The 16,092-nt window shown below is 57.1% G+C and overlaps 1 protein-coding gene across 6 annotated transcripts in view; it reads right to left on the minus strand.

Annotated features, from left to right (window-relative positions):
• Nucleotides 1-16,092, minus strand: part of ARHGAP39 (Rho GTPase activating protein 39) — a 57,472-nt gene that overhangs the window by 27,586 nt on the left and 13,794 nt on the right. For 4 of the 6 annotated variants that reach the window (XM_025265651.3, XM_044928378.2, XM_044928377.2 and 1 more), the window contains 3 exons: nucleotides 10,864-11,027; nucleotides 6,313-6,747; nucleotides 1,017-1,100 (listed from right to left, as the gene is read on the minus strand). In XM_025265651.3, the coding sequence (XP_025121436.3) occupies nucleotides 1,017-1,100; nucleotides 6,313-6,747; nucleotides 10,864-11,027 (683 nt within the window). Of the gene's footprint in view, nucleotides 1-1,016; nucleotides 1,101-6,312; nucleotides 6,748-6,937; nucleotides 7,495-10,863; nucleotides 11,028-16,092 lie in introns of those variants that run through there. The other 2 variants (XM_044928379.2, XM_044928382.2) reach the window with 2 other exon arrangements.

Raw genomic sequence — 16,092 nt, forward strand, 5'->3', positions numbered from 1 at the left:
CACAGTCCTGTGCTTCTCTCCCAGCCCCTGCTCACCTCCCCTCCCACAGGACGACCCCCGCAGCCCCTCACCACCACCCGCAGACCCAAGAGGAGGCCCGGCCTTCTCTCTCAGCCCCAATTCCTTGTCAGCTCTGCTGGGGAGGAGACACCCAGGGGAAAGACCCCTCCCACCGCCTCCTGCCTGTTTCTGGAGGCGCCTCAACAGGGAAGCGTTGCTCCTTGCTCAGCGCCCTGCAAGAGCGGCAGGAAATGGGACCTGGACTGCCTCGGAGGGAAGCTTCTGCCCCTGACGTGGGCCCCGCTCACAGGCCACAAGACCACATCAGCTCTGTGCCCACAAACCCCAGTCAAACCTGAGTCTCCCGGTGACCAGTGAGGACACCCGTGGACACAGCCGCACTGCTGGCCCAGGCAGGCTTAGATCCCTCCCTGTATCAACAAACCCAGTCTTGATCTCTAAACTGAGCAAACTGCCAAAGGCCCCTTGCGCTCCAAATCCCCACCTCCAGAGGCCCAGCACCCCGTCCATCCCCCATCAGCTACGGACGAGGTGCCTGCTCCAGCCTGGACACATGAGCTAACCCAGGGGAGGCCCTTGCTCAGCCTGCTGCTGCTGTGCCCAGGGTCCTGAGCACTGAATCTGGAAACCCCAACACCCAGCAAGGCCAACCCAGGCCCGAGGGCAGCCAGCCTCCCTGCCCCACTTGGCGGGCACCAGTCTTCCCAACGTGGCCTGGAAAGCACTCCAATGCGCCTGGGGCTCTGGGGGGGACCACACACTAAGGAACCTCCAAGGGATCCATCAGGGCCAGTACCATGGACACAACAGTACTCCACACCACACAGTGGCCCAACAGCCTCTCCTTGTGTCCCACGGGCCAGGGCAGGGCCTGGCACGCTCTGCACGTCCAGATGGTCACTTCCTGCTGGGCCAGACCCTTCTCCAGCTCACCCGAGAGCTGCCAGGAAAACCACCCCCGGCCAGGAGATGGACAGGCCTGAGGCAGGGCCTACCTGCAGTGGAGAAGGTGGCCGTCCACGCTGTAGTCCCGGTAAACCTCGTAGTCCTTCTCAAGGAGCACTCCTGACGGTGAGGAGCTGAAATGCAGCAGAGTGAACAGGAAACGTGAACAGAAGTACAACCGCTTAGAGACACAGCGGGTCCATAACGCATGCCGCGGAACGAGTGCAGCCCTCTGGTTCTCACCACAGCTCCTCCCACAGGTCTGCCTGCACCTGGGCAGGGTTTCTTGCACCCTCACCGCCCCCTCCCACGATGCCCAGATGGAGCCCACTGCCTCACCCAGGACAGCCCCAGGCCCAGCAAGGAGCTGGAGCTCTGGCCGGTGGCCTCCGGGCTGGGCTTGGACCAGGGGGCATGGAGTGGGGCACAGAAGGGCTCGGGCCTGGTCGCCAGGGCCCCTGGGCTGGCCATGCTGGGGAGCCTGCACTCCACTTCAGGCTGGAGGGCAGCTGACTACAGCCAGTGGGCCTCATCCAGCTCCAGTGCCTGGTTTTGTACAGCAAGTGGGCAATGAATTTTTTACATGCAATTCAAATTCCAGTGTCTGTCAGGAGCACATCATGGGAACACAGTCCTGTGTGGCCACACCACTCAGCACACCACAGGTCCCGGGTGCGGCCACAACTCAGCAGCCTGAGTGCCCCCACACGGCCAATCTGCCGGCCACAGACGGGGGCCTGGACGGCTCTGCCTTTGGCGGCATGCAGGCTCTGTGCCGCTGGGCCAGGCAGACACACGGCCCCGCTGGAGAGCTGCAAGGTGCACAGCGGTCAGAGCCCACGACGGGAATCTCGTCGCAGCAGAATTACTTCAATGAAAACGGAAGGGACCTTCACACCACATGTGCTTCCCAGCGGCTCATCTGTTAGCCCAGCAGGGACAGCAACCACGCTGTTCACAGACGACAAGTATCAAACTACGCCGACAACGGCAGCTGAAGGCACGTGTCCAGAGGAAATAGGCCTGCTTCAGACCAGCAGCCTTGAGGCACGGACAGTGCTGGGGAGAGGAAAGGACAGTGAGAGCCGCTCGGCAGCGGGGCCCGGGGCTGCCGGGGCTCCTGGCGCTACTCCAGGCTGTCGCTGCACTAAGGAGTCGCAGCTGAGCGCGACAGGACTAGGGAACTGGCCTCCACGCATCACCTCTGTGGAACGCCTGAAGGTGAAATCACTACCAAAGAAACTGAGGAAACACTAATTCAGTCCAGCCTGCAGTGCAGCTGAGACTGTCATGACTGACCATGCTTAAAACATGCGCTGGGGGCCAGCACAGGGCGCAGGCTGGCGCTGAGGGGGCGCGGTGAGCCCCAGCAGCAGGCAGGCGCTCAGCAGCCCGTCGTGAGCTGTGAGGCAGCCACACAGGCCGCCAGCATCCTCTGCCCTCCTGGACTCGGTCGTCAATGGTCCCGCAGGTTTGTGTCAGGAAAAGAAGGGAAGTATCCCAACCTGACCCACCACACAGCAGTTTAAAAGCTTGGAAACAGAAAGCTTTGCTGCAATGTTTAAAAAACTCATGGCCTAGACTGAAATTTTTTCTTTGAGAAAAGATTCTACTCAATTACTATCATCAAACATTGAATGTGAGGGGTTTTTTTAGATTTGACAATGTTTCTCAATGAATTCAACCTAAAATTATAAGGCAAACAGTGCTTATATGAGACACTGAGACTGCAACAGTCATTTTGATGACAATGGATGTCTGAGTCACAAGCAGCATCAAGCTTCTTCAGCATCTCCTTCTCAGGCTGCCGAAATTGGAACAAGAAGCAAGATCCCCATTCCCACACAGGAGACACGCTTTCTGAGCTCCACTACTGGTTCCAGAACAGCGCAATAAAGCCAGTCACGTGAATGTTCTGGTGTCTCAGTGCAAACCAACATTACGTTCACACTGAACTAGTCTATTAAGCATGCAAAGCCACCTGGGTTTTCTGAGGAGCTTGAACTCCAGGCCTTGAATGGTAGAAGGAATGCCCACAATTAGCTAAGATGGTCGTAAATACAAAGGGAGACAGGAATGTTTCCCAGCACTGAGGCTTGAGAGGTGATGGCCCGAGAGAGCACACGGACAGCGCGGCCAGGGTACAGGGCCGCGCGTGGTGTGGGCGCATGCAGGCCACAACGTGCAAAACCCACAGGTAACACAAGACATGTCAGCAAATACCTTTGGTCCAAGGCCAGAAAGAACTTTTTAAACAAAACATTAAAAACAAACAAGGTGAAAATTACAGTAAACTTGCTTGTATCAAAATCAAGTGCTCCAGGGACCCAACAGCAGGCATGAGGGGGTCTGTGGGGTGAGGCCACCCACACACTGAGTAGGAGCAAGTCTGCAGAAGCAGCTGCCTCGCACCCCTGAGGCTCTGCCTGCCCAGCACTTGCCCCAGGCCCCCAACGGGCCCCAGGCGCAGAGCGGTGGTGCAGGCTTCCCCAGGCTATGGGGTGAATGCAGCATCCTGGGGGGGCACCCAGGAACACGCTGGGCAGCAATGCATGCGTGGAGCACGTGGGAACGCACAGGAGGAAGGGGCAGGAAGGGTCTGACCTGGAGGAGCCGAGGTGACACCACATCCTCCGCTGCATCAGGGGTCCCCACGAAGCACCCCACAACCATCCCACCACACCAAGGCCAAGTGTTAGAACAGGTGAAGGTGACCAGACCCTAGAGGTCCCTGAGGAGGAACACACCTAACACATGCGAGGATGGCTGTTCAGGGGCAAATACGAACCATGGGGAAGTGGCTGACCCTGGTTCCAAAGCACAAGTCAAGGCAAAAAGCATCAGCGATACGACACAGGGAAACATGCTGGGAATACCTGACTGCAAACCTCCCTGGAGCCGACCCACAGCTTCCATGCAGAAGGGCAGGAGCAGTGGGAGACAGGAAGAAGGGACAGACCACTCCCACCACCCGGCGGGACTCACCTCCCAGAATCCACGTGTCTCGGCAGATCAAAACTTAGTAAAGAACTCAACTGATACAATTAACAGATCTGACCTAACAAACACACAGAGAACCCTAGAGCTAACAGAGAAGAGAAATTGTCTGCCTCGGCCAGCAGGGTGTTGTCCTGTGCGTCTCCGTATTCTTGCAAGGACAACAGTCCTGAGGGGTCAGAGCCCTGCCCACTGCAGGAGGGCCCATCTCAGTTTAACCAACGGCATCCACAACAGCCCTGTGTCTCCAGAAGGTCACATTCACAGGTGCCGAGAACAGGACGGGGCAAATTCAACCCACAAGACAAAGAAACAAACTGGAAAGGATTCCCCATCCACTCACACTGAGAAGCCTAGTAAGAGAAAGGGACGTCCCAGCCTGAACCACAGGGTTGCGGGGCCATCGGCCTGCCTGCCCCCCTGGCCCCACCTCCTCGGGGAGAACCAGCCAGCTTGGGACAGCTGGCAGTCACAGGCAACTCTGGACAGTGCGCTGGACTTTGTAATAAGAGCTCAACAAGTGTAAAAACAGGACTGACGTATAAATATAACATCTGGGGCCTTCCTTGGTAGCTCAGTGCTAAAGAATCTGCCTGCTAACACAGGAAACATGGGTTGAATCCCTGGCCTGAGAAGATCCCACGTGCCACGGGGCAACTAAGCCCTTGCGCCACAACCACTGAGCCCGTGCTCTAGAGCCGGGGACTGCAACCACTGAGCCCGTGCTCCACGACGACCAAAGCCCGCGCGCTCCAGAGCCCATGCCCACAAGAGAAGCCGTGCAGTGAAAAGCCTGCGCACCACAACCGGACAGTGGTCCCCGCTCACCGGAACGAGAGAAAAGCCTGTGCAGCAATGTCAAAGATAAATTAAATACATAAAATTAATTTTTAAAAAGTAGTACCTGAATACCAGTAATGATCATACAATATGACTTTATATGGTATCTAAAAACAAACCTATAAAAAATGCAAGTTCTTTGGGGGAAAATGTATAAAATGTACTACCTTCATGAATGGGAGAAAATGACACAAGCAAGGTGCCTAGTCCCCAACCTGCCCCACAGTTTAAATACAATTTTAATCCACCTCCAACTAAGCTCCTCGTGGGAGGCCGATCCGAAGGCAACACCATGATCCAAGTCACCATACCACACCCTGGACGCTTTTGGGAAGAGGACACCCCTGCCCACAGGACGTCTGCCAACAGAACCTAAGAAGAGTCCAGCCCCTCACCGGCCTGCAGCGAAGAGCCAGCAATCGCCACCAGCAATGCCGCGGGTGACCTGGGCCCAGAGGCTGTCACGTCTGCTGGACAGGTGGCGGCACCGGTCTGAGCTTGCCAGAACACCAGAGGGATGCAGGGCTGTCTTTAAACCTTACTCACTAGCTTTTTCCTTGGGGACCATCCCAGGCTCTGCTTCATGAGGACAACTCCCAGCAACCTTTCAGGCTTCTCCGGCCCGCATGCCCAAGCCCCTGCCCACAGCCCTGCCCTGTGCGTGCCAGGCTCCCGCACACCCTCAGCACAGGTACTGCACCCCCGGCCTGGCATGTCATCCTCCCAGGAGCAAACAGACCCACAGCCTAAGGTGGCTTTTGACTACTTTGTGACTTCCACTGTCCCCGGGTAAAACCCAGCCTGCCTGGTCTCCAAGGCCCATGTCCCATTCCTGCTCCTCCCTGGCTTCTTTCTGGTAACTTCCAGCCTGTCAGGGTTTATCCAGGTCACATGCCCTCCAGCCATTTCTTCTGGACTGGGACCCTGGAGTGCTGGCCCTGGGGAACAGCTCCCTGGGGTTCAGGCTCTGCCATATGGGCACTTGGGGGTGCACAAGCAGGGGGGGTGGGAGCCCAGGTGTCCATAGCCTCACTGTCTGCAAGACCAGGAGGGAAAACAGCCACAGTGGCTGCTGGACAAGTCGACACCCTGGGGGCGCCCAGGACAGTGCTCTGCCCCACTGCCGACCGCCTCAGACCTTCCTCTGCAAAACAGGGGTGATGCCCTCACTTCTCGCCTTCAGTGCTGGCGAGGTCAGTCAAGCTCGGGCAGGGAGGCCTAGAGTTAGGTGGGGCTGGCCGACGGATCCCCATGGATCTGCGTCCAGAGAACAACAGGCAGGCGGGCCTGGGGAGGGCACCCCTCCATCACAGGAGCTCTGGGGGCCATCTCTGGGGTGCTCCCATCCCGGGAGCACTTCCCACAGTGGAGAGAACCAAACAATTTCACGATTAGCCAGAGAAACTCCAGCCCCAGCAGGGCCCAGAGGGCCTCGGCCAGCTCTGCCCCGGTGGGCACAAGGGAGCGGGTGGTCCCCCAGAGGCGGCAGGGTGCAGGGGCCTGCCTCACCTGCCGCTCTCGTCCTTCACCATCCCCGGCGCGGGCTGCCGGCTTGCGCGGCCCACAGGCTCTGGTGCCCTGTCGCCGGAGTCCAGCTCGGGTTCCAGGGACGAGCTGGTGCTGCCATCGCGGCTGACGCTGCTGCCCCGCCCGGGGCTGTTCTCCGCCGAGGCGCGCGGCGACTCCGTGTTCTGCTTCAGGGTCTGCAGCTTGGCCAGGGGGATGATGTCGCAGTCCTGCGGCCGGTGCCACACGGTGCGCTGGGTGCTGGCATTGTAGTAGTAGAAGCGCGACGTGTTGGGGTCGAAGAGCTCCCACCACTGGTTCTCGCTGGTCCGCTTGATGCGCACGCCGGCCGGCGGGTCCCACACGCACTCGCCGGTGACCAGGTTGGCGTACATGCGTTCGCGCGTGCGCGGCTCGATGATCTCCACCCACTCCAGCCTTGGGGAGAGGGCAGCATTAGGCAGGGCTGGGGGACCCCACCCATCCCGAGACCAAGGGTCCCGCCCGTCAGGCCACATGCTCTGGGCCCACGTCCGAGGACTGGCGTATCCAGCACCAGACCTTCCTAGTGTCTGCCAGCCTCAAAAGCAAGAAATCTCCTCACATACAGAGTAAAACCAAAGCTTACCTAAATTCCATCCACTCCCGATTTTCTAAACGCTCATCAGGGCCCAGCCCTGGGTGGCGGGGTCTTCAGCCCGGCCCCACATCAGGGCCGCCCTGGGTTCTGGCTCCCCGTCCACAGGGGGCTGGGCCACAGGTACTGCTCACCGTCCTCCCAGACCGCGTCAGGTCCCTCCCGGATGCTTGGCTGCTCTTAGCAGCAGCCACCACTGGCTGCCAGCGCCACCCGTCACCCGCAGGGGGAGGGGATGCCAACATCGCTGTGCTGTCCCAGTCAAAAGCAGAGCTGGTTCCCCTAGAAGCCCCCCAAGCACACCCCGCCCCGAGGACAAGCCTGTCATCCAGCTAAGGTCCTTAAAAAAAAAAGTGTAAATTAAAACTATTCAGAATAAGGCAATTTTAATGCCAATGTGTTTGATATCACAGTGTGCTCCAGCTGATAGGTAGATAGCATATTTTACTCTGCTTCCAAGTTTCTACACAAGTAACAATCCTTTAAATACCACTTCTGTAATGGCCCTGGTCCTCACCAGCACTGGGATGATCAGAAGCTTCCAGGACCTGCAGAGAAGGGGAGCACCCGTCTCCTTACTCTCTGCTGCAAGCCCAATTTTCCAGGCGGGAGCACAGGTGGGCTTTAGCAGAGGACTGAGGGGACAGTGCTGGCAATCTTCTCTGAGAACCTCATCCTGCCTTTTGAGGCCAGATGTGCTCAGGGCAGGAAGGAGAAGGCACAACCCTGCAGGGCGATGAGCCTGCACCACACACACACACACACACTCACACACACACCCAGATATGAGTCCCCACCACACACACACACACACACACACACACACACTCTCCCACCTAGATATGAGCCCCAACCACACACACCCTCACACACACACCCAGATATGAGTCCCCACCACACACACACACACACACTCTCTCACACCTAGATATGAGCCCCAACCACACACACACTCACACACACACCCAGATATGAGTCCCCACCACACACACACACTCTCCCACCTAGATATGAGCCCCAACCACACACACACTCACACACACACCCAGATATGAGCCCCCACCACACACACACACACCCAGATATGACCCCCCCACCACACACACACACTCAGATATGAGCCCCCACCACACACACACTCACACATACACACACACACACACACACTCACACCCAGATGAGCCCCCACCACACACACACACACACATGCCCCGCAGCAGCCCTGCAGGCTTGGGGGCTTCTTTTGGATGCACAGTGTCTTCTGGAAGCTCTCAGAGCCAAGGTAGGCTGGCCGAGTGGGCAGGGTATAGCAGCTGAAAGGTGTGGAGCCAAGAGGGGGCAGGAGATGAGGGAGCAGTAGAGAGGGAGAGCCCTGAGGACCCTGAGGGCTGGAGGAGGGAACGCAGGAGGGAGCAGCCTGAGGGGCTTGGCCATGTCTGAGCAGCAACCCCTGCAGCATGCTCACACTAGGCAGCCCGGTGGGGGAGGGCGCCGGGGCTCTGTGCTTGCAAGCGTGGGACCACTGCCTAACCCGCCATTCTGCAGAAGGTGGGGCAGGGCTGGGTAGGCATTGTGGGATCGGACGGCTAGAGGGACAGGGCCATGAGAGGGTGTCCTCGACGCAGAGGGCGGGGCAGCCCCGCAGCAGTGCCCGCAGGTTGCAGCATCTCTGAGCCCCACAGGTCTCGCATGGCCTCTGATCTCTAGTGACCCTGCAAGGCCAGCGCCTGCGGAAAGTGGGCAGGAGGCCTCACGTGTGCCCACTGTCATCCGTGTCCCCAGAGGCCCCTCCCAGGCCCAACCTCCACTGCCATCACCCTGCCCAGCGGGGGTGTGAGGCCCGACTCGTCTGCTCTTGCCTGCTGGCTGGTCGTTCTTCACACAGAGAACAGAGCAAACTTCTAAACTTGGGAACCTGGCACATTTAACTGGGAAGCCTCATGCCCCCTGCCCCCCAGGATGGAGATCCCCCCAACACAGCTCAGCAGGCACTGTCCACTCTTGGCCTGAGGACACAGCCCCCACGCTTGGCAGCCAGAAGGCACTGCCCGAGGGCACTCCTCACAGGGACAAAAGAGCCTGGAGACCTCGCTCCTGTGAAAAGGGAAGCTCTGAATTCTGCGATCGCCCTCAGCTGATGGCCTGCTTGCCCCTTGAGCTGCGGCATGGGATCAGCCAGGACAAAGGGCGGAGGTGCCCAAGGAAGGCCCGGCCCAGCAGAGGTGCTCAGAAAGTACTGGACTGAACACTGTGAGCCCCAGGGAAGCAGTAACAACTTCTTTTATAGCTCTAAATACACTTTCAAATGAATTTACTGGTGGTAATTCTCTCTGAATAAAGAAAAGAAGCTGGTTCCTTTTCAGCACACTGCTGTGTGCATGTGGGCAGGACCCTGTTTTCTCAGAAGAATGTTCTGGGTGCCCCCCACAGCACTTTTAATGAAGACCCCCAGAGACCCAGGGGGCAGAGAATATGCTGGAACCCGAAGTCTGGTGAGGGTCGGGAGTAAGGTGGGCCGCAGCAGACCCCACAGCCCGGGGGGAAGGCAGACCTTGTGCAGACCCCAAGTGGACTGAGCAGACACGCCTGTCCCTGGGGTCAGTGTCGCCCACACCAAGCACCAGTCAGTGGGAGCAGCAGGGCACGTGGCTGAGAAGGGTCAGAACCTGCGGGTGACGGACGGACCACCGTGGCCCAGCCGCACTGTGGAAGCTGTCGAGTCTGAGGGAGATTCATCTGGTGACAGTGTCTGGCACGAAGTGGGAGGAAGACTCAAGATGGCAGCGGTCTCTTGGTGTGACCAGCCGCGGCCTCTCCCCAGCGCCCAGGGGCTGCGTGGACAACTGCCTCTCTGTTCTCCAAGTCCTGCAGACTTTCACTTCAGACAGTGACCTGTTCAAAGACTCACTTCCAGAAGACCCTAATGGGTGCCAAATGTGTCCCAGACAATCTACCAGGAGAAAGGGAGGCAAGTGTGGCCAAACACGTCGCCTGTGACACGGGGCCCTGCGACAGGATCCAAAGTGCAGAATAAACGACAAACCACATAAAACAACAGAACTCGTGATTCCACACAGAGAGGTTCAAGTGAATACAAGACGCTGGGCACTGGCCCCCTGGAGTAGGCTGGGTGCCGTGGCTGGGAGGCTGGACAGCTCCACACCCACCCCAGGAAGGCCCAGAAAGGGTCGAAGCCCCAAAGCTGGTGAGGCGTGCAGGGGCAGGAAAAACAGCCACTGTCCCGAGAGCAGGGGTGGCAGGTGGCCGTGACCCTGCAGAGGGGCACAGTCCACTCAGAAACCCTCCGACAGACCATACCAAGGGCTCAATCTGTCCACTGAAAAGATGTCGACGTCACAAAAGGCAGAGACAGGAAGTGGAGATGTTCCAGGCGACACGCAGCAGCCACAGGGTGAATGGCACTGGAGGGGCCGGAAATGTCAAGAAGGAGGCAGGGAACCAGGGGCCAAAGGCAAACAGCGGCGCAGGAGACCGGAGCCTCAAGCCACATGGCGCCCCTTGTGCTGGGAGACAGGCCCCACCCCGCCAGTGGCCCAGAGCAGGGTAGGGGGAGCAGTGACCACACAGCCGCCAGATCGCGAATCCAGGTAAACGGCCCCAACGTACACTGCACTCTTCTTCTTTGGGCAACTTGTGGACTTATTCCCAAGTTATGCCATAAATCACACAAACGAAAGTGACCATCTGCAGCTGCCTGCCTCGGCATGGATGCTGAGAGAGGGCCTAAGGGGCAGGGTCCAGCTGAGGGCTGGCAGGGCATCCACTGCCCACGGAGAAGCCCTCCCCGGCCTGCAGCGCAGTGGCTGAGGGACAGGGAGCGGGCCAGCCCCACGTGCCTGCTGCCGAGCTGAGCAAAAGGCTCCGGCTCCTCTGGTCCCACAGGTCAGCCTCCTCACCTCGTGCTGGACCCTGACACCCGGGACTCCAGCAGGCCGGCATGCTGGCTCTCACACTCATAGTCCTGCGCCTGGGACATGGCAGCCTCTTCTTCAGGAGCCAGACGGACGGCCGTCAGCCGGTCATCAGGACGCCCTCCAGCATCAGTCAGGAAGGCATCGCCCTACAAGACAGCAGAAGCCACAGTGTTATGCTTTGGGGTTTGGGGCACCAGTAACAGCCAGCCCAGCCCTTTTCATGGCCCAGGTCGCTGGTGAGAATGTTAGTGCCCAACCCTGAACCCAGCTGGGATCTGGCTCCTGGGGAGGGCATTCAGACCCCTCACCAGCTGGCTCTGGGCAAGTTGCCTGCTCCTCCAAGAACAGGGTCCTTGCCTTTGAACAGGGACAGCACCACCCACTGGTGCTTCCAGGTGGGTGTCCACAGTAAGAGGTTGGGCAGCACTTGAGGGTGGTCTACACACACACAGGGCCGGGATCTACAACCGAGGGGCTGTTCCGAAACGGTGCTGCAATGGCACAATTTACACATGGGAAACAATGAACCTCGAACCCTACCTCATCCGATACATCAAACTCAATTCTAGGCAAACCACTGCTCCAAACATTAAAGACACAACAATACGGTTACTTCCCTGGTGGTCCAGTGGTTAAGAACCCGCCTTCCAGTGCAGGGGACACGGGTTCCATGCCTGGTCAGGGAACTAAGACTGCACACACCTCGGGGCAACTGAGCACGCACGCTGCAACTAGGGAAGCCTGCGCGTGGCAATGAAGACCTCCCCCCCAGCCAAAAATAAATAAAGTGAAACAATAAGACTTTCAGAGAAAATGTAGAAGAAAATCTTTGTGGTCTTGGAGTAGGTACACTTAATCAGACACAAAACCACTCACGACAAAAGAAGCATTAAAAATTGGACTACAACCTAAGAACCTCTGTTTATAAATCTTTACCATCATGGATATTACTCAGGCATAAAAAAACAGTGAAATGATACCGTCTGCAGCAACGTGGATGGACCTGGAGATATCATACTAAGGGAAGGAACTCAGAAAGAGAATGACAAATCCCATAGGATATCACTTTTACGTGAAATATAAACTATAACACAAATGACCTTGTCTATGAAACAGATTCACAGACAAAAAGAAGGAACTTGTGTTGGCAAAGGGAGTTGTGGGGGAGGGAAGGATAGGGAATTTGAGATTAGCAGATACAAACTATATATAGGATGGATAAACTCCTACTGTATAGCACATGGAACTGAATTCAAGATTCTGTGATAAACCATAATGAGGAAGAATAGGAAAAAGAACATATATATGTATACTGAATCGCTGCACCGTACATCAGAAATTAATACATTGTAAATCAGCTTTAATTCAATAAAATCTTTAAAAATTAACATTTTTTTTCCTATTACAAGTAAAAACACAAACCCTGGGTGGGAGGTATTTGCTGCACAGAATATGTATAATGCATTACATATGCATGTGTACCTATCTGACCTAACAAAGGACTATTTCCAGAACTCATATAAGGTTCCTAGAAATAAATAAGAAAAATCTAATACTCGACAGAAAAAAATACAAAAGACTTGAAAACACACTTTAAAAAAAATATCCAGTAAACGCAGAGAGAACTGTGCACCACCTCTTTCGTCATTGGGAAATTCTAACTAAAAGCACCCTAGGACACTGGCGTGCCCACCCGAGTGGCTGAGACGCAGAAGACCCGCAGCCGGCGCGCGCGTCGGGGCTGCGGGCACGCGCGTCGGGGCTGCAGGCGCGGGGGAGCCCTCCCACTGGGGGCCTGCAGCCCAGCCTCAGCACAGGGGCCCACTGCGGCCACCCAGACCTGCTCACCGTCCCCAGCGGCGCGTGGGTGTGGCTCCCAGGAGTGAAAGACAGAAGCCTGACCTGGAGTCACCAGCACCGCGGGCCGCCGTTGCGCATGTCTTGGTTTACAAAAGCTCTCTGGGTTCCACGCCATTGCTTTCGCACCTTTCCGTTCACATGCCTCCCACTTCAGGGAGACATCTGAAGGAATGGGGAGCAGCAACAGTGGACAGTCAGGAATCAGCGAGGGAGGCATCCACAACCCACAAGGTGGTGGACTGGAGGTGGAGTCCTGGGCAGGCGCCCGCCCCCCTTTACTGTAATGTGGGGATCTGCACATACGTGTGTGTGTACACAGGTCAGTTCACACAAACACACGAGAGGGCCTAAGAGCAGCAACAGGCAGAGCAGCTCCTACACTCACGCCCAGAATCTTCAGAGACTGTGGAAAGCAGACAGACACGATGACCCTGGACGGAGAGTCCTGCAGTCAGAAGGTTATGAAGACTTAAGACAAAAACACAGCCCGACAGTGAAGGGGCCTGTCAAAGGGACAGCAGTGCCAAATAAAGAGCTTCCAGTGACCAAAGCTGGAGCATTTTGAGAAAAAAAAAAAAAAAGCCATACTAAATTGTAATGCGAAGTATCAAGTAAATGTCCCTAAGTCCATGCTGATATAATGACACATGAGTAAGAAAGATGGGGAGACAAAGATCCCCTGCAGAGTACCATTGCTGCAGACACTCCAACTCCAGGACCCTCCTCCCAAGGGCACCCCCAGGCCCTGCCCACCACTGCCCACGGCCCTGCCTCTGGAGCAGAGGGTTCTGTCTGGGCACCACGGCTTGGGCCGTGCTGTTCATTTCATACCCAGTTCTTCCCAAACCCGACTCTCAATATGCAAGCCAGCCCTCCAACCCAGGGCGTCTCTTGCCCTCCCTGGACGGCCTCTTCTCCAGACTCCAGCACCAACCACAGCTCCCCACCCCGCACTTCTCTGACCATCTTCTGTCTGCTTGTCTCTGTGAGGCCGTTCTCTCCAGCCAGAGCAGCTGTCCCAGGGTCGTGGTCCTCGGTGCAGCAGCCACCCTGTGTCTGCGCTGCTCGTGGGCCCTTGTGGCTGCCACAGCCCTGTCCCCTCTCTCGGCTCTGCCAGCCCCACCCCCACTTCTTCTCCCAAGTGCTCAGCTCCCTCCCCTCCTCCTCCTCCCAGTGTCTACAGGAGGCTCCCACTCTGGCTTCTGGTCACTGTCTGTCTGCAAATGAGGACAGGGACAGGCCAGAGATGGGGAGTCCCTGCCAGCTGTGCTGCTCCTGAAAGCTTGATCGCCAAATTTCTTCACAGGCTCTGCTCTGGAAATGAGTTTCTGGTCTTAGGACATTTTTTGGTTGCAAGTGACAGAAACCCAACTCCGACTGAAGACAGCATTGCACCTGCACCCGGTAAGGCCATGTGGGTTCCCAGGATGCCCGGCACGGCTCTTCTCTGCTCTGCGCAGGCTGGCGTACTGCGTGCAGCAGCACCTCAAACACAACCAGACGTTTCTTCCTCTGGTTCCAGCAAGAGTCTCCTGGTCTCTGACTGAGGACAGGGGCCCCAGCCTCTGCAGTGCTGTGAGGGGACGGGCTGGAAGCTGGCTCCACAGGCATCTGAAGGCCCTCCTGCCACAGTTCCTCTGAGGTGACCGCCTGCCCACCTGCAAGCAAGCTGACTGACCAGGAGGCCTCTTCTCAGCCCCACCTTAAGGGGGACGAGGCCCAAGGCCCTGCCAGCACGTCCCCAGGGAGGGCCACCTCCCCTCCCTCCCCCACCTCACCCCGTAAGAATCTGGCTCTTGTAGAAAATGCACTTGGAACACCTGGGCCTTCCTCCTTCAGCTCATCTCTCACCAGACACCCACCTACATCTGGTCTACCCCAAGGCCCACCCAGACCACAGACCCCTTTCTGCCAAGTAAATGTCATCAACAGTCCCTCCCAAGTACTCCAGTGGGGAAACTGCAACCTGCTCAAGGCTCTCGCTTTCTCCTCCTCCCTGTCTGGCCAACACCATTGTCCGGCTGTGCTTATCCCTGATTCACTGTAGATTAAATCCTGTTACCCAGTTTTCATTCTTTTTGTCCATTTCAGTGAGTTTCAGGGAGGGAAGAAGAATAAACAAGTCTCTGCTCAGCCATCATTTCCAGAAGGCCTACGTTCCATTCTCAATGCTGTTTTTAATAAGTTTTCCAAGTTCTGAACAATGAGCCCAACTCAGTCTCGAGCTCTGAAAGCCTGGCTCTGAGCTGGAGGCACAAGGCTGCATTCTCCTGCTCGGAACAGGCCGGGCTGGCATTTCCGCCTCCGCGCCTCCCGCCCAGCTGTTCTCACTGACTCCCCTCCTCTAGCGCCCAGCCACGCTGTTATGCTGAACATTGTGACCTAACCCCTCGGCAAGTCAGAGAATCAGCCTATAGGTCAGAATCAGCTTTTCAGACCCTTCTGGGAAAGGATGTCTGATGCACCCACACAGAAAGGACACGGCTGTGCAAAGTCAACTGGACATGCAGGCAGTGAATCTCAGAGGCTGGTGCTGCCCTTCAAGCTCCCAGAAAGCTGCCACCGTGGGGCCAGCACCCGGCTCCTGCCTGGCCTCGGGGTCACACGCAGGCCATCAGGACTCACAGACCCTGCTCTTCTCACCCGCAGGGCACAGCCCCCTCCTCACCTTCCTGGGCTTCCCTCACCAACACAACAGACGCGGGGCCCCAGCAGGACTACTGAGGGAGCAGAGCACCTGTCACGTGTTCGTGAGCCGGGTCTCACACACGGCCTGGCCTGTGACCGGAACAGCCCCACACGGCGCCCCGGCTCTAGGAGGTCAGTGTGAGACGGCTGTGGTCTACACGGTCACGGGGGGCCAACGTTGACACTCCGTCACCTCAGAGACCAGAGGGAGGCCAGTCCCACCCCTCCAGGCTGATCCCCCAGTCCCCAGATGCCTTGGCCCACAAAACCCCATGGGGGCTTCAGGGAGGGGTGTGGGGTGGTGCAGTGACCCCAGGCAGCAGGACAGGACAGGATCCCCACAAAGGCAGGGCGGCATGGAGAAGTCAATTCTGACACCATGCTGAAACTGTTTCTTTGACTTGCTTTTCGTTGCTCTTGTTATTATAATCACACATAGTGGCCTGCCTCAGAGAATCCTACCCCTCTCCCTGACTGTTAAACTAAAGTGCCTTTGCTCAGAGCCCTGTCTACCTGTAGATGGCACGAAGGACTAAAATGACACAACCCCCTGCTGGAGGCTTGCCATCCTAGTAAATGTTCGCAAGACTAATGGCCTTTTTACTTTGTTTCCTCACCTCCCACCTGTCTCTGATACACAAAAGATACCTGGATACCTGGCAT

This window comes from Bubalus bubalis, chromosome 15 (assembly GCF_019923935.1).
Source record: "Bubalus bubalis isolate 160015118507 breed Murrah chromosome 15, NDDB_SH_1, whole genome shotgun sequence".
Classification (NCBI taxonomy): Eukaryota; Metazoa; Chordata; class Mammalia; order Artiodactyla; family Bovidae; genus Bubalus; species Bubalus bubalis.